The sequence below is a fragment of the Erythranthe guttata genome, chromosome 12 (assembly GCF_056151865.1).
Source record: "Erythranthe guttata isolate IM_541 chromosome 12, IM_541, whole genome shotgun sequence".
Taxonomy (NCBI): domain Eukaryota; kingdom Viridiplantae; phylum Streptophyta; class Magnoliopsida; order Lamiales; family Phrymaceae; genus Erythranthe; species Erythranthe guttata.
In genome coordinates this window covers 13,142,409-13,163,708 of record NC_142544.1, presented here as the reverse complement: position 1 = coordinate 13,163,708, position 21,300 = coordinate 13,142,409, and the positions used below count along the sequence as shown (strand labels likewise).

The window sequence follows — 21,300 nt, the reverse complement described above, 5'->3', positions numbered from 1 at the left end:
AGTAATTCTAAATTACGGCCACCCCACCAAGGTAAAGTCAAATTACGAAAAACACTCTACTGTTTGCATAATTACAAGCACCCCCTCAGCTATGTAATATCTTACGAAACAATCCCTCTAGTTAGTAAATTTAGGGGCGTTGATGCGGTAAAATTGAACCGAAATTTCGGTACGCCAAAATTTTATACCGTTTAGCGTTCGGTTCGATAAATAACCGAATTACAAAAATTTTATTTAAAATATTTTAGAACAATGATTTTATTTTTATCTTTTTTATAATTAGTTTTAGTTTAAATACTAATATACATATTTAAAATAACAATAAAAACTGAATATCACACCGAATTAACGGTTCGGTAATCGGCATGTACTGAATTTTCGCCCGGTTCGATTCGATCGGTTAACCGACCGAATGAACAACCCTAGGTAAATTTAACATCGTAAGAGTGGACGTGTAAGATAATACATAGTTCGGGTTGTTGTAATTATACAAATAAGATGGGTTATTTTGTAATTTAACCTTACCTCTGGGATGACTATAATTAGCCCTAATAAATAAGAGAAGTTCTCTTAACTTCATAACATAAATACAAACTATTAGTCCAACTGTTTGCATCACACAGGGGACCTAATACTAACGGGGTACTTTTTGACATCGATGACCGAGTCACATAGCCAAATATTTTTCCTAAATTAACTTTGATAATTACTTAGCGCATATACCTTATATGATTGACAGCGTGTTCCTTTATTTAAAATAAAAATAAAAAAAAACAAAAAAAAAAACCTATATATCACTTTGATTCGGATGCCTTGGACTTCCTCTTTTCCAGGAAGAAGAATCCGAACAAAGACACAATCGAGAAAGCAGAGAAGCAAATCGACGCAATATCAAGCGACACATGTCGCCCCGTGATCGCTTGAATCTCGAACAAGTTAACGGCCTTGTGAGAATCCGTTGTCTGGCCATACGCCACCTCATCACCTTCCGAGTTTTGCGCATAGGCCCTTATAAAATAAGTAGCCGTCGGCACATCTCTCAGCACTGTCGACGTAAAAGTGTTGTTAGACGGAAAGATGTACGGCTTATTAGCAACAATCTTGTGCTGGCATGTTTTGTCCTTGACTAAATTATCAACCGTTTTTCTCCATCCTCGATCTTTCTGACTTATTGGTGCATAGCAGAGTTTGATTGTCACCGTTTTGTAGGAAGAATCGACGCCGGCTGGGAAAGTGGAGTTGAGTGACCATGTCACGGTGATTTCGTCTTCGCCGGCTTTTAGGACTGTAATAAGTTTCGATTTAGCGACAAAATTTTTAGATGACCGGCAAACATATTAGTATTACATAAAGCATGATTAGGGGGAAACAGTTTTCGTCCCTCAAGTTTTCTCTAATTCCACATTTAATTTGGTCATGTATGTTCACAAAAAAACACATTTGGTCCCTCGTGTTTCAAAAATTCAACACTTTTAGTCTTTTCCGTCAATTTTCCGTTAAAACTAACTTAATCAAACGTGTTCCCATCACTACTGTAGCTGACAAACTAACGATAAATTGACGGAAATGACCAAAAATGTCAAATTATTCAAACATGAGGGACCAAATATATTTTTTATAAATATGGGGACCAAATGTCAAATCGTTGTAAACTTGAGGAATGAAAGCTATAAATTTCCCCATGATTAGGATATGTACCTTGAGCTGGTTGAGGTGAAGCAGTGACAATAAGAGTTTGCTGAAGAGAAGAGAAGGTAGCACCGCGACAGGTGGCGGCCGCCAAGCACGAAAGCACGAAAAGGAAAGCTCGAATCGCCATTGATTGGTTGGTTTGCTTCTTTTCTTGATATTGAACAAGTGATTATCTGATATATATATATATATATATATATATATATATATATATATATATATATATATATATATATATAAAATATAGAGAGAGAGAGAGAGGGGGGAAGGCAATAAATTTATATTTAACATTGTGTTAAACACAAATGTTTGATCTTACAACGTAGGCCAAGAAAAAGTCAATTTTAACCGGCAGATTTTTTTGTCTGATTTAATGAAGGGTAAATTACAATGGCCCCTGGGTTATTGCAAAATTACGAAAAAATCCTTCATGTTTGGATAATTACAACTACCCCTCAACTATGAATCTTCTTACATGTCATTACTTGTGGTGTCAAATTCAACGTAATCTTCTAGATTTCGTGGAATATTCTCTAGTTTGTACTTGTTTGATGCAAAATACAGTTTCTGATGCACCACAATCTGATATATACAAGCTAAAAAACACATCTTACGGTCATCTTGCTTAAAAAATGTGGAGCTCGAAGAATGGCATAAAATGGGTACAAAATTGAGAATATTCCATATAATCTAGAAGATTCCACTAAATTTGACACCGCATGGGTGGATGGGTAAGAAAGTTTATAGTTAAAGGGTGTGGTTGTAATTACCCAAAAAGAAGGGGTTTTTTTTCGTAATTTGACCATACTTCAGGGGTGGTTGTAATTTACCCTTTAATGAATGGTGAAAAATGAAAATTGGCCCAAAAGTGTTCAAAGGATGCGATTTGGGATCTACTTTTTAATAGTTGACTTGGACTAAATCTGTAATACATTCTTGGGTAGTTGGGTGCATTTGACTTATTTTTCCAGATATGTGGTCATAAATCATAATAGGGTGTTTTAGATGTACGTAAGAGTAAAGCCAAAGGCATATATCATATGAGAAGCTGCAGCTCGATTTTTGGCAGTTGAAAATTTAATGTGTAGCATGTATATGTCGACTTATGTTTGTCAAAATTCAAACTTACTGCAAACACGTTCACACACACACACACACACACACACTAAACAACAGCAAATACGACAAGAAGAAGAATGCAAAAGAGAATCCAAGAGGCACAATTTGAGAAGCCTTTTTCACACTTGAGGGACGAGATTAATTACATCTCTTTTTATTTAAGGGCTATTAGCTATAGCTCCCTCAAACCAATATATATATATATATATATATATATATATATATATATATATATATATATATATATATATATATATATATATATATATATATATATATATATATATATTAGAATCAATTTGTTGAATATTTGCAAAGACAAGTTTTGGCTTTTATTTCTAATATGTAACAATCTTTTTGGGCTTTAAAAGTTGCATTGGAATACTTGTATCATTATTTTCATTAAAATTCATTGTGTAATGGCATATGAAATATCTTATAAAAATAATAGAAAATAAAGTTTGTTTTAAAATTGATTTTTTAAAACATTTGCAACCACTTCCAATTCAATCAAATAAGCAACGAATAGTGTCCCGCAAGGGATGGTCTAGCGGTTGGAGCAAGTGAGTCTTTATTAATTGACTTAGGTTCAATCGTATGGTTTGCAAGTTATTATACAAGAGTGTAGGTTTACCCAATGCACCTATATAGTTGGCGTACGATTGTGACACATCACGAGCTACAGATGCATTTCTGCCCTTTCCAAACTCGTTCACACTTACCCACTTGACCTACTTCGGGATCGTACCTCACGCGCCCTCCTCGTATTGTAAAGTCGCCCGAACACCACCGCCACCTCAATAGTGTTCGAGCCATTTAGGCCTCTTCAAACATATATTTTTAAATATCATCTTAGTAAAAGACAAACAATAGTGTGTTCTTAATGAGAATTCAATTCAATTTTCATACAGAAAAAACGTCTTTGACAGAAGCTTTCATATGCCTATTTATTATATGCGTATTTATATTTGAGAGTTGATTGCTAGTTGGTATATTATGTTATTCTACAACACGTTATCAGCACGAGATTTTGCTCGATAAGGATTTGCTATTTTCGTATTCTTTTTTCTATTTTATTTTACGAAAATCCAGATTCTCGATCTATTGTCGAAAAGACAAACGATAATGATTAGCGAATACTTCGGTATTTTATACGCTATCATTTCTCAAAGGATATGATGGATTCGTGTATATACATATATGCTTATATATTTGTTGAATTGCTGCTAACATTTATATTTGAAAGCTTGTGGATCCCAAGCAGTGTTATAAGCACGTGCTATATATCAACAGATCTGTGGGCCGACTTAGAGGTCAAAATATAAACTCCGAGCCTGATGCTCGTGGAGTTGGAGAAATAATAATCTCCGTTTAAAGCCGATTTAGAGGCTATCGTTTTAACTCCGGGCATAGTACCCGTAGAGCTTAACAGAGACCGTATAGAGGTCATACTATAACTCCGAGCCGAAAAGCTCGTTGAGTCAAGACGTGATAATATCCGTCAAAAGCCGATTTAAAGGCCAAATATCTGAATATATCTCCGAGCCTGAAGCTCGTTGAGTAAAGACGTGATAATATCCGTCAAAAGCCAATTTAAAGGCCAAATATCTGAATATATCTCCGAGTCTGAAGCTCGTTGAGTTAAGACGTGATAATATCCGTCAAAAGCCGATTTAAAGGCCAAATATCTGAATATATCTCCGAGCCTGAAGCTCGTTGAGTTAAGACGTGATAATATCCGTCAAAGCCGATTTAAAGGCCAAATATCTGAAAACAACTCCGAGCCTGAAGTTCGTAGAGTCATTAGACGAGGTAAAACCCGTCAAGAGCCAACTTAGAGGCTATTGATCACAAGTCCAAATTTAAAGGGTTTTGGGTTATTTTGTACCCACACTGTATATAAATCTCTCTTGGAAGGTGTGATTCCCAAGATTGAGTTGTTTTGAATAAACCCACATGTACATATCTCCCTTGAAGGATAAATACCCGAGGTCGAGCTGATTTTGATACACGTACATGAAAAATATGGACAAATATGACTATTGCCTACTCGATAGTGCAACTACACAATCAATATTCAATAATAAAATATATTTCTCGAGTGTGACTTTGTGCAAGGCACAAGTTAAAACCATTGCAGGTTCCGCGGAAATAATAGATGGCTCCGGGAACGCAACAATTGTGTTGCCTAATGGTACCACTTTGCATATTGAAAATGCATTGATATCCGGTAGATCAAACAAGAATCTACTGAGTTTTAAAGATGTGAGACGCAATGGGTATCATTTAGAGACACTGGTTGAAAATACCGTGGAGTGTCTATACGTCACATCATATGTCATGGACAAAAGAATTGTTCATGAGAAGTTCGAAGCGACAGCTTCTGGACTGTATTGTGTCCAAATTAGAGCTTTCGAATCCTACGCCAGTATGCCATGGAAACTTGTTAATCCCGATATACATGGGTTATGGCATGATCGACTGGGTCACCCAGGAATGACTATGATGCGTAGGATTGTACAACATACTAAAGGACATCCATTAAAAGATACAAAAATACTGATGTCCAATGAATATTTCTTTGAATCATGTTCACAAGGAAAGCTCATTATAAAACCTTCCATTGAAAAGGTCGGTTATGAATCACCATCGTTTTTACAACGTATTCATGGTGATATTTGTGGACCAATACACCCTGCAAGTGGGCCATTTAGATATTTTATGGTTTTGGTGGACGCATCTTGTAGATGGTCCCACGTATGCTTATTATCTACGCGAAATGTTGCATTTGCGCGTTTGCTAGCACAATTTATTAAACTCCGAGCACATTTTTCTGATTATCCCATCAAAAATATAAGGATGGATAGTGCCGGAGAATTTACATCAAAAACTTTTGATGAGTATTGTGCAGCATTGGGAATAAATGTCGAGCACCCAGTAGCATACGTTCACACTCAAAATGGACTGGCAGAATCTCTGATTAAACGCGTCCAAATAATTGCTCGTACACTGCTGATGAGATCTAAACTCACTAGTGCAGCATGGGGCCATGCAGTATTGCATGCGTCAGCACTGATTAAATTACGCCCCACTGTTTATCATATGCATTCTCCAATGCAATTGGCATTAGGCTTTGAGCCCGATATTTCGCACCTTCGCACATTTGGTTGCGCTGTGCAAGTGCCAATTCCTCCTCCTCAGAGGACTAAAATGGGTCCCCAACGCCGACTTGGCATATACGTTGGGTTTGATTCACCGTCGATTATTAGGTTCTTGGAACCAATGACGGGTGATTTATTTACCGCTAGATTTGCGGATTGTCAATTTGATGACACATTATTTATACCGATTGGTAAGGATATTCAGAATATCCGTGATAATGATAAACAAAAACCAATCGAGAATCTCACATGGTGTGAGCAACGCTTATCTCATCTCGACCCACGTACCTCTGAATATGAAAATGAGATCCATAGAATCATTCATTTACAAAATATTGCCAATAGACTTCCTGATGCATTTAATGATGCCAGTAAAGTTACGAAGTCTTATATTCCAGCTGTGAATGTTCCAGCTAGGATGAATGATGATCCCCACGACAAAAACGGGGTAGACCTATTGGATCAAAGGACGTTGTTCCTAGAAAAAGAAAGGGGAAAATCAATGAACCCTCAAATGAGGAGATTCCTAGTGAGAATGCTCCAGATGAATCTGTTGAGCCTGATATCGAAAAAGCGATATCAAATCCCGGGAATACCGAGAATCCCATAAGTTATTGCAATGAAATATGGGATAGAAATGAGATAATCATTGATATTATTTTTGCATTCTCGGTTGCACAAGAAATTATGTACGATGATTATGATAGTGAACCGCGTTCCATAATGGAATGCCGCCAAAGAAATGATTGGCCTAAATGGGAGGAAGCAATAAAATCTGAATTGGCTTCCCTAGAAAAACGAAAAGTATTCGGGCAAATCGTTCAAACTCCGGATAATGTAAAGCCTGTTGGGTATAAATGGGTATTTGTCCGTAAGAGGAACGAGAACAATGAAATTATAAGATATAAAGCCCGCCTTGTAGCTCAAGGTTTCTCCCAGCGGCCTGGGATTGATTACGATGAGACGTATTCACCAGTGATGGATACGATCACTTTTCGTTTTTCTTATCAATACGGTCGTCCAAGAGGGACTGGACTAGCGTCTAATGGACGTTGTAACGGCCTATCTATATGGTTCACTAGATTCTGATATTTATATGAAAATTCCCGATGGATTTAAAAGGACAAACTATGGCGCTCCTCGTGAGCTGCACTCAATCAAATTACAGAGATCATTGTATGGTCTAAAGCAATTGGGTCGCATGTGATATCATAGATTGAGTGAATACCTTATAAGGGAAGGTTATAAAAATGATCCTATTTGCCCATGCGTTTTTATTAAAAGATCAGAAACCGGATTTGCTATTATTGCGGTTTATGTAGATGACATGAACCTCATTGGCACTCCTGAAGAGTTAGCCAATGCTGCTGAATATTTAAAGAAAGAGTTTGAGGTCAAGGACCTTAGAAAAACCAAACTCTGTCTTGGTATTGAGCTTGAGCATAATATTAACGGCATACTTATACACCAATCTGCATATACTAAACGAGTGCTCAGAAAGTTTAATATGGAAAATTATAATTCATTGAGCACCCCTATGGTTGTGCGCAATTTAGATCCTCAAATGGATCCGTTCCGACCTAAAGAATTTAATGAAGAGATACTTGGCCCAGAAGTGCCGTATCTAAATGCTATCGGAGCGTTAATGTATCTAGCACAATGCACTCGACCTGATATCGCTTTTGCGGTAAATGTGCTTGCGCGATACAGTTCTGAGCCTACCCGGAGACACTGGAATGGTGTTAAACATATTTTTAGATATCTCTGTGGTACTGCAGATTTGGGATTATTTTATTCAAAGAATGCAACTAACCAAGGGTTAGTTGGTTATGCCGACGCGGGATATAAATCTGATCCCCACAAAGCTCGCTCACAAACTGGATATTTGTTTTGTTATAATGGTGCAGGTATATCTTGGCGATCTACCAAACAGACATTGGTGGCCACCTCCTCAAATCATTCAGAAATAATAGCCCTTTATGAGGCAGGGAGAGAATGTGTTTGGCTATGATCGGTTATTTCGCATATACAAAACTCCTGCCAATTACATCCAGTTACAACCTCGCCCACTATCATTTATGAAGATAATGCTGCATGTATAGCACAAACAAGAGGCGGATATATTAAGGGTGATAGGACCAAAACATATCACCAAAGTTCTTCCATACACATGAGCTTCAGAAGAATGGAGAGATCGATGTTCGACAAGTTCGCTCATGCGACAATCTTGCTGATTTGTTTACAAAGTCCTTACCGACTTCTACATTTGAGAAATTGGTGTACGGCATTGGAATGAGAAGAGCCAATATGAAGCAAGATTGACGCCCAATTCCGGAACCTATATTGCTCATTTCAGGGGGAGCAATAGTGCGCTGCACTCTTTTTCCCTTTTGACTGGTTTTGTCCCGTTGGGTTTTCCAGTAAAGGTTTTTAACGAGGCAGCTTATGCACGCGGCTTGGATTTGAGTTATGCACTTTTTTTCCCTTATGTTCGGTTTTGTCCCACTGGGTTTTCCGACTTGAGGTTTTTAACGAGGCATATATTTTCACTCGTCCACTTTGCAACCGCTACCAATAATACTTAGTCCAAGGGGGAGTATTGTAATATTTATCCATTACTATTACTTGTGCACTAAGTTTGCTACGTGTCTTCATTTTGCTTGTAGATATCCTTTGTCTTTGATGACAAGACTTGTACTATTTTGTGTATAAATAGGGTCATTATGTAATGAGAATTCAATTCAATTTTCATACAGAAAAAACGTCTTTGACAGAAGCTTTCCTATGCCTATTTATTATATTTATATTTATATTTGAGAGTTGATTGCTAGTTGGTATATTATGTTATTCTACAACAGTTCTTATGATTTTTCAATATAAGATGAAACACAATTATCCAATACATAATTTGATTTTCAAATAGAGAGATAAATTCAAATTGTATCATAGTTTTTCTTTTCAAAATTTGCGTTTGATCACTTATATAGCCATGTCGATAAAATGGAGCTAATAGCAAAGACCCCCGTATTATTTCTAATTGTTGAAAAAGTTTTTGTGTTAAAAAAATTAATAAAACCCCCCCTATATTTTATTTTAAAAAACATAGAGCCCCTTATTTTAAAGGGTAAATTCCACTTTACCCCTTGTACTTTGGCTGGATATCACTTTATCCCTTTGTACTCTCAATTGCATCGATTTACCCCTTGTACTTTGGTTCCAAGGTTGTAAAAATCGGTAATCGGGTCCGAGTCGGTGAGGCACCGACTCACGATTAATCGGTGCGGCGGTGATTAATCGGTGATAAATCGGAAATAAATCGGTTTTTAAAATTTAATATAATATATTTGTAGATATTATTTATAAATACTCAAAACATAGATAAAAAATATTTAAACATAGTTATATCTCGATCATGTATATATTCTAATAACATAATAAAAGTTTAATAATAATAAGATCATAATACATAAATATCCTTATAAAATATAAATAAAAAGGTAATTTTTTTTGAATTTACATACATTCTTGGCATACATCATTATTTCTTTAACAATAATAATTAACATAAACAAAATAAAGCATAAACTCATTTTTTTTTATTAAAATCCCAACTTTTATTTTGATTTATTAAAAAAAAAAAAAAAAAAAAAAAAAAAAAAAAAACCGATTTTTGACCGATTTTTTGCCGATTTTTGCCACCGAAGTTTGACCCGCCTTAAAGGTTTGACCGCCTCGGACCGCCTCAAACCGCCTCACAGGCAAAAAACCGATTTTTCAAACCTTTACACTAAAATCGTAAAGGTTTTGGACCGCCTCCGCCTCGGCGACCGATTAATCGACCGCCTCGGCCGATTTTTAGAACACTGTTTGGTTCTATATCACTTTGCCCCTTTCTACTCTCAATTCATCGATTTGCCCCCTTGTACTTTGGCTCGATATCACTTTACCCCCTTTTACTCTCAATTGCATCGATTTGCCCCCTTACTTGAAAAATTGTCTCAATGTGGCCATCACCGTTAGTTTTCAGACTTTTGACCTTAACACCGTTTGATTTAAGTATGAAAATTACTAAAATGTCACCCCTCCAGTTTAAATAATTATTAGAAAAATTAAACAAAAAAAAAAAAAAATTCAAGACAGCGAGAAAGAATAGTCCACGACGTCAGCCACATTTTTTTATTTTATTTTATTAATAATTATTTAAACTGGGAGGGTGGTTTTCTTTTTTGTAATTTTCAAACTTTGATCAAACGGTGTTAAGGTCAAAAGTCTGAAAACTAACGGCGAGGGCCACATTGAGATAAATTTTCAAGTGCAGGGGGGCAAATCGATGCAATTGAGAGTAGAATGGAGTAAACTGATATCGAGCCAAGGTACAAAGGGACAAATCGATGAATTGAGAGTAGAAGGAGTAAAGTGATATCGAACCAAAGTAAAAGGGGGCAAATCGATGCAATTGAGAGTACAAGGGGGTAAAGTGATATCCAGCCAAAGTACAAGGGGTAAAGTGGAATTTACCCTATTTTAAAATTAGTTGTTGACTTACGTGAAATGACTCTAATATCCCTAGTTAGTTTATAATAATATTTTAATTTTAATAAAACAATAAAAGAAAATATAAAATTAATATAAAAAAAATAAAATAAAATAAAAAAGGAAAAAGAAAATGGACTATATCTTCTTCCCATCACCCAAGCCCTCAATCCAACCCACCCAACTTTTCAAACCACATCCGCTACCGCGCCACCTCATCCGCCGCCGCACCACCACCACTTGAAACACATTCTTCTCCATTGAACTTTGGGTTATCGAGAATGGTGAATTTCAAGTTTTGGGTTACCAAGAATGGTGAAGTTGAAGGTCAAAATCAAAATTTTTTCTTCCATTTTTTTACATGGAGAAGGGGGCTTAAGCTCTATCCTCTTCCCCTTGTCTTCTTACCTTTTAATTTTTCTGGATTTGCAACAAAACTGAGCTTGAGAATCTGGATTCGATTGATGTTTTTTACTGGAAAAAATTCAGACACTGGGTCTAGAAAGATGGCCTTCTTGAAAATAAGGACTGAATTGAAAATTTTGAAAAATTCAATTTGGTGCTTAAAATTCTATGGTAAGTCTGTAATTTTTAAGACTTCTAATATGAAGGATATTTAGGTCATTTCAGGTTGAAAAACACACCCCCATACGCACATACGGCGAGTGTAGCGCACGATAACCTGTCAGGGGCCTTTTTGGCTTTGACTAACTTTCGTAGGGGGGGACCTTGCTAATTTTTTAACATAGGGGAGTTTTCGGCAATTAGAGATTTCACGGGGTAGTTTTTGCAAAAAACCCTTGCTAAAACTATACATTTTTCTATTCAGTTAAGTACTATGTTCAAAATCATAAGTTTTACTTATATGCTAGATGTCCCTCCCTGAACTGAGTTAGATGTAGGGTACACCATTTACTTTTTTTTTTTTTCTGAACTAAATCCCTCGTTTTGTTATATATTTAGATATAGTATTTTTTTTCCCTAATCCCAATCGTGCCCTTAAAACTAACATAACGTGAGTTTACCTTTTAAAAGTTACGCCAATTTAGAAATATCACGTCACGTATAATTAGCGATCACGTATCAATCTGTTAGCAATTTATATATATCTTATCCCAAAATAAACCGCGCAATTTATAACAATGTAAATCAAGATAAGCAATACCGATTTTATATACAATCGTATAACGGAAAAGGACAGGAAGATTTCACTTGTCAAGAAAAGGGGCAATTTTTTTTTTGGGGTTGTTTTAATATCGAGTTTTTAAAATGGGGCTGCTTTTGGAGGAGTAATTAAATTGGGGTTAGCCCAAACTGATTAACATCGACATCTAGACGTTGATACAACTTTGACATAAATTGTGCAAAGGACAAGTCACGTTTAATTCGAAATGCTGTTTTGTGGGTAATACTATATTGCACTACCCAATCATCGGGAATTATGTGACCTCCAAAGTACACGTACACTTTGACATTAGTTTTAGCCGCCATCAATCTTAAAAAGATTAAGGAGATAATTAACTCATCAATCCACATTAATTAATAATGAGGCATATTAGTTAAAAAATAATAATTTAACTGAGCACACCAAAAAATTAATTAGTCACATTAATTTAATAGCCCGATGTTTTACAAAACAACACCATTTTAGCTACTGTTTTACAAAACAACACCAAAAAAAAAATTTGCCCATGCTTATAAAATACATATAGTACTAATACCTAATATAAAATAAATAAATTACTAACTAACTAACTAACTACCCACATGCATCCTAAAAATACTAATCACATGTATTTTACAATAATTAATTATAAAATATGAACATAATAATAAATTTTTTTTTTAATTATTTACAATAATATTAAAATTACCTTCGTTGGGTGAAGAGCACCACCGAGCACTGGCAGAGCACCGGCGGCGGCGGAGACGACGGCGGGGAAGGCGACGGCGAGGGAGGCAGCGGCGGCGGGCAGCAGCGGCGGCGGGCAGCGGCGGCGGCCTGGCGGCGTCGGTGGCAGCCGGTATATTATATATTTTATTTTTAATTTGAAAACTAAATTTGGTATTTTGTTTATGAAATTTTGCAGGAAGAGGAAAGGAGGGGAGATGGAGGAGGATGGGCTGGAGGAAGAAAAGAAAGGAGGAGAGAGACTGGAGACGCCGTTGTCGGTGGCGTCTCCTAAAGACGCCGTTGTCAACGGCGTCTCCTGGTCAAGCACGGTCCCCGAGATGGCAGTCTTGATCTGGGCCGTCGGATTGAAATTATCCAGTGCAATCTGGACCGTCTATATATTAAATATTAAATTAATAAAATAATAAAATAATAAAATATTAAAATATTAAAATATATTAAAATATTAAAATATTATAATGTTAAAATATTAAATTATTAAATTAATAAAATATTAATTTTCCGGTAGAAGACGCCATCGGTGGCGGCGTCTCCAGCCGGTGCCGCCGTTGGCAGTGGCGTCTCCGGCTGGTGCCGCCGTTCCCGGTGGCGGCCAACCCCAATTTAATTACTACTCCAAAAACAGCCCCATTTTAAAAACTCGATATTAAAACAACCCCAAAAAAAAAATTGCCCCTCAAGAAAATCCTCGTTCTTGAAGCAGTAGAAGGTTTTTGTTTTGGTTAGTGATGGGTGCTAAATACCAACACGCAAGTGTACGTATCGCAAACAAGTAGTAAAGTAGACTCGTGAGAGTCGGATGTCGATCCCACAGGGAATACGCAAATTAATTAATCCTAAGTACCAAATCCTAACAATTATGATTTTTATCCAGCCTATGCAGGGTTGTCAAATTAATTAACTAAATAAATTAAACTAATTAAGAAAACAATTAAGCACGAGAAAATATCAATATAAAACGGATCTAGGATTTTATCTTCCCCCTATGCGATAATTCTTCACCCAATTAATCTTCTATCGTGCAAGTTGCGATTCCCGATTATTAACCCAAGACACGAAATTACTCATAACCAATTGTCGCTGTATTATAAGCCTATTATTCATAAAAGATTCACTATATGTCTATGCAAACCTAGTATAAATAAAGCATTAAATAACAAGTCTCGAAAACGGCTACCTAAGGTATTATCTGTATGTCTACGATAATACATGCAATCAACACACGCATTCGGTGAAAAACTACTCGAAGGCTCTTCTATCCCTGTTCTAATTATTAAAACGATCTGTCAATCAATTCTAACAATAACCAATAGCAACATAAATTAGCTACGTTCATGCGCTAAATAAGATCAAGATAGAAGAAATAATCGAAGAATTAAACTTGCATAAAAGTCGAAAAAGAGGTTTGAATTACCACACAGGGTTCCAACAAAATCCTAGAATAAAAACTTAGCTACTCATGTTCGTAACGAAAAGCATAATAAAAATACGAAAATTCATAAAAATCATAAAATAAAAGTAAAAAGGAAAACTAGGATGAAGATTCGTCAAGTCTTCGTCTTCGTTCTCTTGCTCCTCGATTGCTTGTAAAAAGATTAAAATAAAAGATAAAGATAAAAGATAGATCTAATTGTGTGCTTTTGGCCTTTAAATAGGGTGCAAAAATATAATAGGGCGGGTTTCCTTGTGTAATTAAAATTCCTTCACTGCGCCAATACGTTCTTCCGGACGGTCGTGCGAGAATAAGCTTTAAAATCCGGACGGGCGTCCGGTCTTCAATTCTTCAGAGTTTCGATATTTTCACCTTTGGCCCACTTTTTCTCCGAATTTGCAGTTTTCACCCCATAAGTTGCCAATTCTTCAATTTGCACCTAAAATACAAATAATAGCCATTTTAAGCACCAATTATCGTTAAAACACACCAAAAGTTCCAATCAAAAGGTACAATTAAGTGTATAAATATACACTTAACACACCCCCAAACTTGAACTTTTGCTTGTCCTCAAGTAAAATCAAATTAAAAGCACAAAACACGACTATACATCTCATTACATAGATCGATTGGTCAACTTCGTGTTTTCAGAACTTGCAATTATGATGATAATTCCTAGGTATTCTAAAGCTTAACATTCAACGGCACTTAGTCACTCACTATTACCAAAAACCACAAATCATACACTTGCTTCAAGTATCAAATATTTGCAAGTTAAAGATATAAATAATTTGTACTTACATGCATATATTTGACTCCAAATACTCACCAAATTATTTTACTCAACTAATATTGAACAATAAGCTATTGGGATCATTGGGACTGTGTGGCTTTCAATTGTTAGGCTCTTTGGTCCGAGGTAGGTAATATGGGTATGTGTGGCTAATTTTTCTTGAAGTGAGGTGATTACGCCAAAATTTGAAAGATAGGCGTTTGAAACAATGAATTCACCTCTAGGGTCTTTAATAAACTCGATTCTCCAAAATTCACACCTCAATACTTTTGCCTTTTAGGCAATGGATCGAGTTTTCAACACAATTCAACCACTAGTCCTTATTTCTCCCTTCTAATCTATTCTTCTTCTTTTCTCTATTTTTTTTTTTATATATTTTTTTTTTCTTTTTTTTTTTTTTTTAATCGAAGAATTAGAAGACCTTATAAGAATTTTCGACCGAACTTCACGGGGTAATTATTCAAGAATCTCCACTCTTCTACCTTCTACATATTGGCTAAAAGAAAGAACACCTTTTCTCCAAGGCTCAAATCAAGGTTCTAAGGATAAATTCGACAAAACGGGTAGGCTTGAAAGGCTCAAACGGTTCAAAGAAGGCCCAAATCATATCCCAAATCACTCACTAGTCAATACTTCGTATCATAAATGTCCTAAGGTGAGATTTAAAACCGAACAAAGCATGATTTAGCACAAATAAATTCCAAATTTAAAATACAAAACATTCAACCAAAGCAATGCACAAGGTGTGATTCCTAGCAATAATTCACTTCTACGTTCCGTTGAATCGAAAGCTAAACGTATATCTAATCCTTATCACATAAAGCAAGTAATCTCATCATCAAACATTGACCATCTCTCATCATCTTAATTCACCGATGTGTCGAACCAAAAAAAATTTCTTTTTTTTTTTTTTCTTTTTTTTTTTTTAAGCAAATAATAAAACGGAAATAATAAAACGCAAAAGAAACAAGAAAACTACAAAAAATTAAAACACAAATAAAGCGCACATAAACGAAAACAAGTAATTAACCACCCCCAAACTTAAAATTCACATTGCCCTCAATGTGATTCGCCCGGAGTTTAAGGATAGAAAACACCTGTTTAAGCGTCGGGACCATCGTTGGGTTGCTCACCAACTCCACCTTGCGCATGAGCATCATCCTTCTCGTCATCCTCCAATGGCTCGGGTACCGGCTCAAGAACCGGTGCGGGAAAATCGTCGAACACCTTGTGGGCGTTCTTGGTGGAATGGGTTTTTAGAGAAAATTGCACCGTTCTTGAATCCTCCTTGCGCAAATCAACAACAAACCACATTGATTACGTATTATATGTGTGTAGTTGGTAAATTTTCGGTGAAATTTGTCAAAGAAAAGGGAAAATTTCGAAAAAAAAAGAAGGCTAGGGTTCGAAGTGGGGGGAGAGAGGATTTGAAATTATGGAAATTGCTTTTTTTTTTTTTTTTTTTTTTTTTTTTTTTGTGATTCGCACGGCCGTGCGAAATTTAGGTGAAAAATCCGCACGGCCGTGCCCTTTCTCATAATTGGGCAGTAGCCTCTTCAAATTTCGCACGGCCGTGCGAGATTTATGTGTAAAATCCGCACGGCCGTGCCCTTTTGCGATTTTGGGCAGTAGCATCACCGAAATCTCACACGGCCGTGTGAGATTCCTGCCTTTTTCTTTCACGGCCGTGTGAATAATTTCAATTAGGTCCCTGAAAAATAAAAATTTCTTATTAGTGCCCCTGAAACTTTTTTTTTTATTTTTTTTTTAAAGGAATAAAATAAAAACAAAACTAAAAATTAAAATAACATAAAATAAGAAAAACGAAAGCTCGGGTTGCCTCCCGAGAAGCGCTAAGTTTACAGTCTTTAGCCGGACTTTGTCTGCTTCCTTGTTCAAGCTAACGTGACCGAAGTCACTTGGCAATTGAATTCCTCTCCCCGATGATGCTCGTTTGATTTTTTAGGTGGCCACATCCTCCTTGCACGTTCATCACCGTTAGCACCCCAACTCTTTTGACTATCTCTCGGAGGTGTTGAAATTGAATTTGCACAATAGACGTGCTCCTTCCAATTCCCTTTTCCGTTGTCATCTCCTGCACTCAACGATGCTTTCCCATGGTCCAAAATAGAAACATCAAATTTTTCATGATTTGTAAAATCCAGAAGATCAATAGTAAAACACTCATTATTATCACATGAATTTTTATTAGCACAAAAAACATTAAATTTGATCGTTTCATCATGCACTGTCATTGTAAGATCACCACTAGCACAATCAATTAGAGTTTTTGAAGTGGCTAAAAACGGTCTCCCTAAAATAAGAGGTATCTCCCTATCTTCATCTATATCGAGTACAACAAAATCAACCGGGAAGATAAATTTGTTCACCTTTACTAGCACATTCTCTAAAATACCTTTTGGGTAAACCAAAGACCTATCGGCTAATTGAAGAGTTATAGCCGTAGGTTCAATCTCACCTAACCCAAGATTTTTAAAAGTGTAATAAGGCATAAGATTAATGCTAGCACCTAAATCAATAAGCGATCTAAAATTTTTACCTCCTATAGTACAAGGGATAGTGAACTTACCTGGATCGCCGAGTTTTTGTGGAAGGGGCCGTGTAAGAATTGCACTACATTGTTCCGTGAGTTGGATCATCTCGTTCCCTTGCAATTTCTTCCTCTTTGTCACGAGATCCTTGAGGAACTTCACCCACTTTGGCATCTTTTGAAGGGCTTCAATAAACGGGATATTTATGTGGATTTTCTTCAGCTTGTCCAAAAATCTTTGATAATCGGCATCGAGCTTCTTCTTTATAAGCTTCTGAGGATATGGAATTGGAGGGGCTCGTGATTTCACTGGGGATGATAGTGGTTCTTCGTGAGTTGCTTCTTTTTCCCCAATCACGTTCGGCTTCTCGATCACCGTGTTTTGCTTCTCTTTTCGTGGGGCTTCCTCCAATTGTCTCCCATTCCTTAAACTCACAGCGTTGCACTGCTCGACGTTGTTCTTCCGAGGATCTTCCGTACTTGACGGCAGTGCTCCCGATGGCCTCGCGGTTAGTTGGGTTGCAAATTGACCCATTTGTGTTTCCAAATTTCGGATAGAGGCTTGGGTGGTTGTCATAAATTTTGCCAATATATTTTCGAGATCTCCACCTTGAGGTTGAGCTTGAGGCGGATTTTGGAATCCGGGAGCTGGTCGTGAATAATTAGGCGGTTGACCTTGAGGTGGTGCTTGCCTTTGTCCTTGCTGATTTCCTCCCCACCCGAAGTTAGGGTGATCTTTCCATCCCGGATTATACGTGTTGGAGTACGGGTTCCTCTGTTGTCGGTTGGTGTCATGCACATAATTCAGAGACTCCGTTTCTTCTGCGCGCTGGTCGGGAACTTGGACTGCATGGACTTGCTGAGTCTGCAAAGCCGCTACTTGCTTTGATAGCTTCTCTAACTGGGCCGTGATTGTAGTGACCCCGTCTAACTCCACAATTCCTCCCGTCTTGACTGCTCCGCTATTCGACCGGTCCGATGCCCGCATGTATTTATTTCTAGCAATTCGCTCCAAGAGTTCGTATGCTTCGTCGTAAGTTAAACTCATGAACATACCTCCAGCTGCAGAGTCGAGCACGGTTCTTGAGTTGTCTTGTAGCCCATCGTAAAATATTTGCAGTTGGCGCCACTCTTGAAGTCCGTGATTCGGGCACCTCCTTACTAACTGTTTGAACCGCTCCCACGTCTCGAATAATGCTTCACCGGCTTCTTGTATGAAGTTTTGAATTTCTCTCCGGATTCTCTCAGTTTTTGTTGGGGAGTTGTATGTGTTCATGAAAAGTTGTGCTAGCTGGGCCCAAGACGAGATGGAGTGCGGTACGCGAGTTTGTAACCATTCTCGGGCTGCGCCTTGTAAAGAATGCTTGAACAGGCGGAGTTGCAGTGCTTCGGGTGATACTCCATTCATCTTGTGCGAGTCACATGTTTCGAGGAAGTTGACTAAGTGGAGATGTGGATCTTCATGAGCCAATCCGCTGAATAACCCATTGTTTTGGAGCATAGTGAGGAGTCCCGCTCGAATTTCGAAATTGTTGGCTTCAATGGGGGGCTGCTGGATGCTTGATTGAAACCCATTGAGCGTTGGAACGGTATACTCATGCAGTGCTCGTTGACGAGGTGGTGGATTAATTAGCTGGCGTTGGTTTTGCTCGTTGACGATTTCTCTCGCTACATTCGGTGGGTGCCTTTGGTCACCTTCCCCACGGTTAATCTCTTCTTCCATTGTTGCGGGAGCATTTTGAGCTAACCTTTGATTTCTCCTGGCTTGCCTAAACGTTCGCTCAATTTCGGGATCGAGAGGTAACAAGCTCGTATCGTGTCCTCTTCGCATAAAAAGTACCTAAAAAAAAATTAAAATAATTAAAATAAATAAAATGGCTGAAGTAAGAAAAATTGCTCAAATTTAATATTAGGATAAATAAATAATTTAGCCGTATTCCGCGGCAACGGCGCCAAAAACTTGTTGGGTGCTAAATACCAACACGTAAGTGTACGTATCGCAAACAAGTAGTAAACTAGACTCGTGAGAGTCGGATGTCGATCCCATAGGGAATACGCAAATTATTTAATCCTAGGTACCAAATCCTAACAATTATGATTTTTATCCAGCCTATGCAGGGTTGTCAAATTAATTAACTAAATAAATTAAACTAATTAAGAAAACAATTTAGCACGAGAAAATATCAATATAAAACGGATCTAGGATTTTATCTTCCCCCTATGCGATAATTCTTCACCCAATTAATCTTCTATCATGCAAGTTGCGATTCCCGATTATTAACCCAAGACACGAAATTACTCATAACCAACTGTCGCTGTATTATAAGCCTATTATTCATAAAAGATTCACTATATGTCTATGCAAACCTAGTATAAATAAAGCATTAAATAACAAGTCTCGAAAACGGCTACCTAAGGTATTATCTGTATGTCTACGATAATTCATGCAATCAACACACGCATTCGGTGAAAAACTACTCGAAGGCTCTTCTATCCCTGTTCTAATTATTAAAACAATCTGTCAATCAATTCTAACAATAACCAATAGCAACATAAATTAGCTACGTTCATGCGCTAAATAAGATCAAGATAGAAGAAATAATCGAAGAATTAAACTTGCATAAAAGTCGAAAAAGAGGTTCGAATTACCACACAGGGTTTCAACAAAATCCTAGAATTGTGTGCTTTTGGCCTTTAAATAGGGTGCAAAAATATAATAGGGCGGGTTTCCTTGTGTAATTAAAATTCCTTCACTGCGCCAATACGTTCTTCCGGACGGCCGTGCGAGAATAAGCTTTAAAATCCGGACGGCCGTCCGGTCTTCAATTCTTCAGAGTTTCGATATTTTCACTTTTGGCCCACTTTTTCTCCGAATTTGCAGTTTTCACCCCATAAGTTGCCAATTCTTCAATTTGCACCTAAAATACAAATAATAACCATTTTAAGCACCAATTATCGTTAAAACACACCAAAAGTTCCAATCAAAAGGTACAATTAAGTGTATAAATATACACTTAACAGTTAGAGTGAAATTTATTATGTTTGTTCAATTGGGATGCTTTGTTTTGATGTAATTGCTTAAATGGGATTCTGAATATATGCACATGAAAAAGGGACAATATGTTTATACGAATTTAAATGCGTGTAATTAGATCATATTAGTAGTTATTTAGTATTGTTTGTAGAAACCGTTGAAACAAAGATCTAGACATTATATTGGATGTTGGTTACGTTGTATGTGAGGCTGATTGTTAAGTATTAGAACATAGCATTGTGTAGTAATGTCAATTTAAAAATAAAATTATAGTACACTGCAGCCAACATACATTATTGCTGGCCATGTGACTATGTTTTACTAAACAATTGCTGGTTTATGGTTATGTTTCATATGTTTCAGCATGTCGTCGGCTGTTAAAGATTGTCATGAGGTTTGGTGAATGATTTGTTCGTGAAAATTTGATCTAGTGATTTGCAGTTCAACACGTCGGTTGGTTATGTTAGAGCTAAATGGAATGAAAATTAAGATGATGATGATGTTGTTCATATGTTCTCGTTGATTGCTGAGCTTGATCTTGATCATATTGAGATATTGTGAAGCAAGACAAATACCAAACAATGACACATTTCACTATAATGCACTTTTGCACATGTTTGGCTTGATTTTCGACTTTGCTTTCAAAATCTTTTCGAATCGGTAAAAATAGTTTCTCTTTACCTAAAACTGAAATAAAGCAAGAAAAACATAATATATACGAAGAAAGTCGAAAATTCGAAAGAACGAAGACCAAAACTCGATGATTAGATAATGAAAAAGTGTGCAAAATGAACACTTATTATCACACCCTCAATCTTAGATCTTTACTTGTTCCGATTAAATAAAATAAAACTACAATCCAAAAACAAAAACGACAAAAAACAATAAACTTACCTAGGTTACTTACGTAGGGAATCACGATATCATGTAGCGTTGCAACAAACCTTTAAACCCCTAGATACTCCTAGGCCACCTGCAGAATGTCAAGAAATATGTGGAATTCAAGTCGAAACAAAAAATGCAAAAATGACAAAAAACTAAGAAAATAAATGACGAGAAATAAATAATGG

The 21,300-nt window shown here is 36.8% G+C and overlaps 1 protein-coding gene and 1 long non-coding RNA gene across 2 annotated transcripts; one reads left to right on the top strand and one right to left on the bottom strand.

The window, feature by feature from the left end:
- Positions 1-542: 542 nt before the first annotated feature.
- Positions 543-1,890, bottom strand: LOC105967750 (high-affinity nitrate transporter 3.1). Its single transcript, XM_012992365.2, has 2 exons — positions 1,699-1,890; positions 543-1,285 (listed from the first exon to the last, which is right to left on the bottom strand). Exons 1-2 carry the CDS (start codon positions 1,817-1,819, stop codon positions 795-797), a joined length of 612 nt encoding a protein of 203 aa, XP_012847819.1. The 5' UTR covers positions 1,820-1,890; the 3' UTR covers positions 543-794.
- An 8,756-nt stretch (positions 1,891-10,646) lies between these two features.
- On the top strand, positions 10,647-20,724 carry LOC148766511 (uncharacterized). The gene is made up of 2 exons (XR_016034801.1): positions 10,647-10,832; positions 20,594-20,724. It is a non-coding gene; the product is annotated as an uncharacterized LOC148766511 (long non-coding RNA).
- The last annotated feature ends 576 nt before the right edge of the window (positions 20,725-21,300 follow it).